Source organism: Pocillopora damicornis, chromosome 6 (assembly GCF_964200805.1).
Source record: "Pocillopora damicornis chromosome 6, jaPocDami1.2, whole genome shotgun sequence".
NCBI lineage: Eukaryota > Metazoa > Cnidaria > Anthozoa > Scleractinia > Pocilloporidae > Pocillopora > Pocillopora damicornis.
The window spans coordinates 16232053-16240225 of record NC_142675.1 but is presented as its reverse complement, the minus strand read 5'-3'; the positions used below and the strand labels follow the sequence as shown (position 1 = coordinate 16240225).

Below are 8173 nucleotides of genomic sequence, written 5' to 3'. Positions count from 1 at the left end.
AACCCATGCCTCGAGCGAAGAGGCGCATTGTTGTCATATCAACAAAGTTTCGAAAAGAAGATAAGATCGGAGAAAGAATAACGGTGGACAAATTATCCAATATCACACCAAGATGACATACGCTTCCTCTCAGAATATAATGCCATTTGTGAGTGAGCTTAGAGCTACAGGCCACGGGGAAGTTTGGGATCATACAGACGAAAAAAAACTTCAGCAGTTTGGTTGGAGATGCACGAATACCGAGAGTTCCTACAACACAAATACTCTGATCGGCAACTGGAATGAACAGCGATTTGACATCAATAGAATTTCAAAACCAAAACCAATTCCTTCACAGGTACAATAACTGTAAGGCCCTCTGTAAGGCCATCAATTCAATCAGGATTTTTTTATCTTAGATTTCTCGCAAATCAGAGCGAACAAAGTCCAGCCGTAAGTACCTTAACCGCAACTTTTTCGATTCAAATCTGCAGTATAATCACTATTTTGAAACGACGTATGGTACTGGATATCATGCAGTTGACAGAAGCAAAGTACCAGAGGCGTTAAAACATCTTGAAGGTGAGCAAGAATGTAAATTTTTTTTCCTAGTTCGTAATTCTTCAAAGCGTGACGTAGTGGGGGTTGCGTTACATTCCATTTACTGTAAAAGCTAAACACTAAGGGATACCATTATCACAGCCTCCATAAGGTATCACGAGCCTTTAAGCAACCCCAGGTTGAACATAACCACAGTTATTATTGATATAAAGACTAGTAAACAATGATTGGAACTAAGGCCTGCCATTCCTAGTAGCAATTGGGGGAAGGAGGGGGTTCTGAGGTGGACAGGCGTACTAATCTCCCACTTCCTTTACATTGACTTCCAGTATATTAAACCTTCAATTCTCACTTTCTGCCCTTTACTGGTGTACATTACTGAACAAGCAATAGAATGCTCATTTTATTGGTTTATGACATATATCAGTGTAATAACCCACTTAGGATGTTGGGAGAATACAAGAAAAGTTTGTAACTTACCATGCAGGTGGGGAGAGGTGAAACTTTTCACTTAATTTTTTTGCCCAACATCCTGTGTCAGTTATTATATATTGCTTTTATAAAATAAATATGGTTTTACCAGTGCAGCAACCAATAGGTTTTCGATAAAACAGAACATTCAAATCAGAATTTTCCCTTCTTCTTTTCCTTGTGCCAGTGCATACAACCAGTAAAAACCAGGCTTAACTGTTAAGTAGAGTCATGTGAAAGTAAACTTGTGGTTGAAGATCTGATTTTAAATTTTTTTTTTTTTCTTTTAAAGCAAGAGAACCAATAGCATTTCCAGGTCATCAGCCAGAACTTGATCCAAAAGTGCTCAAGAAACAGTACAACTCATTTGTGACAACATCTAGAGCAGCTTTTGGGGATCCAACTTCACAGAAATAAGTCTGATTAATTATGAAAACCAGTGGAAATCCCAACTTGTGTTACTTTTTGTGCTTCTATATAGCCACAATGCCCCAAATTTTTTGTTAAGAAAGCAACAATATTTTTCACTAAGAATAAAGAGGCAGACTTAAATGTCGCTCTATGGTAATGAAAGGTTCTAACAATTTTTAAATAGTGAAATACAATTTGTTTTCAAAATTGACATCACATTTTCAAAGAAAAGCACAGTGTATTAATATATTTAGTACCAAAAAATAGTTTTGCAATATATTTTGCATATTTATGCTTTACAACAATTGTCACAGAACAGAAAATAAATTTTGAAAACTACATAAAACTCAATGATAATTTTGTGTACTTTACTTTTATGTACACATGCAAAGTTGTGATATTTTAAACCAAACCTCAAAATTAGTGGCCAAATGAAGGGAGACCACTTTTTAATAACAGGCTTCAAAAAATTTCTTTGAACTTGATTGCAGCACCAATCCATATGACCAAATTATGTTTTGTGTGAGCTTTCAGCAGAAAATAAGAAGTACACCAATAAATGATAGGGGATGTTTTGCATCAAGCACTCTTCTTTGCCATTGCAGCCTTTGCTCTCATGAACAACTGCATTCCTCTTGGCAGTGCTGAAGCTTGGACTGCATCCTCTTGCTGCTCTTTCTCCTTTAACTTCATCTCTGCCATATCTGCCAAAACATTGGCAATTTGAAATTGGATTTGCTGGCATCTGAAAAGGAGAGAAAATAATTTTAAGTATTTAATGTCATACTAAAGGCTGACCATGAAGTTAAATGACCCTTGATGGCAGAGGAGGAATAAGGGTGTGGCATCAAGACCTAGCAATCCTGACTCTGTCAAGAAGATATTCTATTGTTTTGCCAATCTGTTTGTCACATAAAACTGCTATAGAGTGTGGTACATAAACCTTACCCATACAAATCTAAGCACAATCAGACAGAATATTTGGGGTTATAGATTTGCAAAAATTATCCAAGTGGCCATACACATGTAGACTGTGCATCACTATTACCCATATCCTGTTGAGGCTTCTGGGCCACCCCCCCTTCCCTGGGACATAGGATTGTAAACTTGGCAGCTTATTCTTTGCACTTGGGATTCCCAATGACCCTCTTAAGGGGGAGGGATGTTCCTTGGGATGGAGCATTTATGACAGCACTTGCTTTTTACTGCTGTGACTTGGTTTCCATTCCCAGACCTAATGTCACATTATAGTTTGGGTTTATAGTTGATTCTCCTCCATGCTCTCCTGGCCTTTCTCCATCAGTTGTCACGATGTTTTCTCTCCAACAACACTCCACTCACCTATTCAACCCGGTTACAGTGAAAAGTTGGTCAAAGCAGGAATAATGTAAGTCCAACAGTTGCCTCTGACCAATGTGGGCCTTAAAAGTTTGATTCCCAGACCCCAAGTGTTGCATGTGAGCTATTCCCCTCTAAGTACTATTTTTTTTTCCAACTTATCAGGGCTTCCCCCCCTTACAAAACATGTATGACAGACTTTGCCAAAATGAGGGACTACTTGTAGTTCATGCTTTAGATAGATAAATAAATTTTTGAAATCAGACTAAACCTGTAAGTGTAAAGATCCAGATGGTCTGTTGTAGTAAGGAATGCCTCTATCCATGTTAAATTGGCACAAGGATCAGACATGATTACATAATCATCATGGCGTAGTGTCTGTTGGAAGCTCTGGGTCATCTCTTCAAAGTTAGCATACTGGCTGTTTTTCTAATGGATGGAAATAAGGTGGTCAGTACTAGAAAATCCTCCTTGTAAAATAAATTCCACAGAAACACAGAGATCATTGGAATCCTTAGGAATATTCCTTATAATTCCAAGACATGCAAAAGAAAATAAACTCAAAACTTGGAACTACTGAGAATTTCTGAAAATGACCAGACACCAAATGTTGAAATGTTCGTGGAAAACTTTTCAAGATGACATAAGATTCATGTTTTAATTCTTGGGAATTACTTAGAATCTTAATTGATTTCTTCAATGGAGCCCAAATGTACCTTCTCGGGCATAATGAGTAAAACTGTCTGTCATTAAGTTTGACAATCTTTCTGGTCAAAATTATTTAAATGTAAAGTATTATTTTGACAGAGATAATCACTCACTAAATAGTCTGCATTTCAGGTGTTTCTAGGTTATCTAGATTTTAACATACAAGATTTTTGTCACCAAGAATACATCAAATGGGCTACGTGCATTCAAGCTTTGGTTATGATCCTTCTCTTTGCTGACTGCAGGTACAGTTAGGACCATCTAAGAACTTCAAGGTATTTATACAAATTATTGGACTTTTCATGCAACTTTCCCATGTTTCTCGTGAACAGACTTTCTCATAATCTAACAGTTAAATACCTGTTTTTCTAACATTTCTTTGACATCATCATGTTGTCTTTGGAAGAGGAAATCTTTCTTCATCTACATAAAAAAAACTTGATTGTCAGCGACACAAAATCTTCTTCCTGAAGAATTTCTTTGAATTTTAAATTGCCAGTAATAACCATTTATCTGTAAACTTTTAAAATTAAGGACCCTTGACACTTCTGAAAAGTAAAAAAAACTTGAACTCATTAATTATATGGTTGATAAGTTTCAACCTGTAGAATTGCTTCACGTTCCTGTCTCTGCTGGGCAATGAACTTCTCTGTGGCCTCGTGTATGTTCTACAAAACATTTATAATGTTAGACAATGTTTTTAATCATGGAAAATTATATTAAAAAATACGTATATAGAAACAGAAGTTATTGAAATGTTAACACACAGTCAAAGACCAATTGCTCTAACAAAGGGCTAATGCTTGAAAAGTCAGCCTTTAAACTCTTTATGGTGGCCAATTTATGTTTTCAACTCCGTTGTTAACACCACCAATAACCAATTGGCATACAAGGCTAGGAAGTGAATGACTATCAAAAAAATTTGCATTAACAATACCATGTACTTATTGACTGAATGAGAGGGCCAGATAGGAAAATACTGCTATCTGGCTTGAGATCATGACCCATAGACTAAGCACAGTTAAGTCTGTGTGTCACGAACAAGAGGCAAAATTTTATTTTCCTGTCTGGCAGACATGAAAAACATTTCATCATTTGGAATATTGCTCTGTCTTCGGCTTCATTAACTTTTTTCAGCTGGCATCTCAAGGGGCCATACAGGTTTGTACAGCCCTGCTGTATACAGTCGCAAACAGGGATTTATGAAAAATGTTTTTCAATAAAAGCAAGGATGTTAGGACAATAAATTATTAACAAACTAGACTTACCATGATGATTATTCCAATAAACAAATTGGTGAAAATGAAGTGGCCCAAGAAAATAAAGATCACAGTAAACCACTGGCTGTAGGGTCTTTTGTCCAAGTCTTTCTGGATTTCTGTCCAACCGTCCACCTGGACAGAACAATTTACAAATTGTAAATTTAATTACATAAATTTAACACATGCTATAGAACCACCTGTCTGTGTTCAAAATCAATGAATTGACATTCCTATAAGACATCATTTACTGCTCATTCCTGGAAAGGGGAATAATATAATCGGAGATACAGTGGACTAATATTTAGCCCACTAGACTCCCTATTAAGAGCTCTGGTTTCAAGACTGGGTCAGATCATTGTCTTATGTTCTTGGGCAAGTCATTTTATTCCATTAGTGCTTCTCTGCATCAGGGCTGGGTGGTTCAAAGCTGGGTTAAGAAAGCCCAGGGTTAGTCTGGGTAATCTGTTTTCAGATCTGCAAGCTTTAAAAGAAAATTTCAATTTAAATTCTTTTTGTCTATAGTCTGATGATTGGATGCTCTAATAATAAAAGAGGAACATATCTCAATAAAGTCTTTTGTACAAAGGAGTAAAGAAACCTGGATTGATTTTTAACCCTTGGTTAATGCTTCTCAGCCTTCAAACAGCTAGGGTAATTAACCTGAAGTGGAGTGACATCCTGTCCTGGGAAAACAGCAAAGTTATGCCACACTACAGAGACATGGATAAGGGCTTTTAATAGGCTGAAGTTCATATTTAACCTTCACCTGGGAATAGGTGGGTTTAAGAAGACAGAAACCTCCTAACTTGCCAAATTCAATTCACTTTTAGATACAACAGTTTGAACACAAAACAAAAAAAACATGAACACAACTCACAGTAACAAATGTGAAAAGTGTCAACATAGCAGTGCTGAGAGTTCCCCAGTTCTCTTTATCACCAGTCTCCTCTTCATAACCAAAAATATAATAACCAACTACAGCAAAGAAAGCCATCAGCATGGCAAGAAGGATCACCACATTGAGCACAGAGTTCCTAATAGTGTCAATCAGTGCTGTGACAAGAACTTGGAGGCCTTCAATGAAGGAGATGGTCCGTAATATTTGAGCAGCTGCAAACAGAAGATAGAACAAGTTGCTACAAATTAAACCCTTTAATCCCAAGATTTAATTGTTAATTCTCCCCCCTAGGTACTACACATTTCCTTGTAAATTAGTTAAATTAGTTATGAGAATTTGGTATTGGATCAAGATAACTTTTACCTGGTTAGTCTGAGTAATCGCATTACCTGTTTGTTGGATAATATATGGATATTATAAGGAAAAGTTATGTGTTTATCTGGGTTACTAAGGATCTGAAAGAAAAATTTGGGGAGAACTGGTTGCCTAATTATCCGCTCACTCAGCTTGACTGAACAAGGTTGAAGACCTGGTCTGGGAAGCTTTGTTCTCGTTTGGATAAGCTGAGACGATTGTGCAAGTCACTCTTGTGTGTAGACTTCCCTTCTCCTCAATCTAACTGTCAAGGTGACTCTCACAAACCTCTTAAGAGCCTCAAAGGTGTGAGAATCTTATCACCCACATTCAGCTCATCCATGATGACTTGAACATATGACAATGCCAGGATAGAAAAGTCAAATCTGTTATAACTGCTTTTCCAGTAACCCCTTGGTTCAGCATACAGCTTCATCAGGAACTCCATGGTGTAAATGCCAAGAAACAGCTCATCCGAAGCTTTGAAGACATTCTTATAAGGGACCTTCCATTCCTCCACTGTCTCAAAGCCAATGACAAAAGAATTCATGACTATCACTACCATGATGAAGCCATTAAAAACTGAACTCTGCCAAGCAATTTGAAGAAATAGAGAAAACAGTTCAAATTGTGAGGTAAAATGTAAATCCCATTAACTGCAATCTTCTGTTGTCAGCTCAATTTTCTTCTTGTTCTATAAGTGCACATTTTCATTTGAAATTTAGAGAGCTTGCATATCACAATAACTTGAGTAGATTCTTGTTATGAGAATGTCATTCAACTTAAAGGAGACCAACATGTCAGCTACGTGGGCAAAAACAAAAGATGTTTTGCCCTGAAATTATGTTATATGTTACAGTGATAGCACGGACAGAGAACACAAAAATGGATTGCTAAAATTAAAATAAATGTGTGTGTTCTCATCTCGCCTTGGCAGAGGGAATTTCTCCTTGCAAAACCTTGAAATAACAGTTTCGATAATGTTACATACATATTATTCGATTGGTTTGTACGTCAGCTGTGGGGTTCATTGAGAAATAAAGTACTTGGGAAGTTTGGAAAGCACTTAGGAATCTGTGATTTCTCCTGGGTGTGCCTTTAGCGACTAACGCTCTAAAAAATTCCAGCACGTTTCACATCTCATTGAAGGCATTCTGATATATTAAAAAATAGGATATTCACAAACGATAAAATTGTCAGATCAAGGCTGTATCTCGATAGTGATGCACAAACAATGCTTTCATGTCTTAAAGTTCACGAATCTCCGTAACTTGTTGGGATACACCTTTCACGAGATGAACGAATCTGTACACCTTCACCTGATTGTTTATGCGCATGTTGGCGCGTGTACATCAATAACTTCAAAGAACTCCTGAGCTCTTGATGTCATGAAATAAGCCGGGCAATTTCATTTTAACTCTTGGTTAAAATGCAAGCTCACTCCTAGTAACTTTGCGAGACGTCGTTATAAAGTACTTACATACAATAAAAATTGCAACAAAAGAAAAATCTTACCGTTGTTATTTTCTGTATATATCTGTGAAACTTTTTATCTACACGATACCTTGAATCTCTTCGTTTCCTACAGCGTTTATTTGATTTTTTTGGTTGTTTTAATAAAGAGAAAACAAAATAAATTTGGTCACGATTAAACTTTGTGCTGGCTTTCGCCAACCAACCGCTGCAGTTACTGAACAAAAAGGAGATTTCCACAAAGACAATATACAACTTTTCTCTCAAATCTTACCTTAATAGCTCTACAGTTACTTGATTTAGAATTGGATACATGATTGATGCAAGACTTATTTGTCAAAAACCGGAGATTTTTATGTTACCACAAGGCATAGAGGATTTTCTTTGTAAATTAACAGTTCAAACGGATAGTCGTGCCGAGACCTCCTTCTGGTAACCGAGGGAAACTGTTTCGAGGTCGTTCCTTTCTAAATCTCAAGGGAGGGGCAAGGGAACTTTGAAGGGGCCTGCTTTCTCTTCTATGCTAAAACGTTGTTCCGATAGCTTATTAAACAACTCGCAAAAATAATTCTACAAGTAATCTGCCACATTCTCAAAGGAATTAAAACAGGCTACTATCACAAGCAGTACATTTTAGTTTTCAAACGATTTATTTCATTGTGCACAAATCGACTTTAAAAACTGCAACAGTGTTTCTAAACTATTACTATTTCTTTCA

The 8173-nt window shown here is 36.8% G+C and overlaps 2 protein-coding genes across 3 annotated transcripts; one reads left to right on the top strand and one right to left on the bottom strand.

The window, feature by feature from the left end:
- Window positions 1-14: 14 nt before the first annotated feature.
- On the top strand, window positions 15-1768 carry LOC113668808 (cilia- and flagella-associated protein 68). Its single transcript, XM_027184765.2, has 3 exons — window positions 15-337; window positions 474-561; window positions 1304-1768. The coding sequence occupies exons 1-3, from the start codon at window positions 113-115 to the stop codon at window positions 1426-1428; spliced, it is 438 nt and encodes a 145-aa protein (XP_027040566.1). The 5' UTR covers window positions 15-112; the 3' UTR covers window positions 1429-1768.
- On the bottom strand, window positions 1641-7876 carry LOC113668782 (cation channel sperm-associated protein 3). Of its 2 annotated transcripts, XM_089209275.1 has the most exons (9): window positions 7730-7876; window positions 7498-7564; window positions 6271-6571; window positions 5608-5840; window positions 4737-4862; window positions 4071-4136; window positions 3829-3891; window positions 3032-3189; window positions 1641-2167 (listed from the first exon to the last, which is right to left on the bottom strand). In XM_089209275.1, exons 1-9 carry the CDS (start codon window positions 7768-7770, stop codon window positions 2002-2004), a joined length of 1221 nt encoding a protein of 406 aa, XP_089065401.1. In that variant the 5' UTR covers window positions 7771-7876; the 3' UTR covers window positions 1641-2001. The 2 variants fall into 2 exon arrangements, with proteins under 2 accessions (XP_089065401.1, XP_089065402.1); XM_089209276.1 differs by lacking the exon at window positions 7498-7564 and having other exon boundaries at window positions 7730-7870.
- Between the last annotated feature and the right edge of the window lie 297 nt (window positions 7877-8173).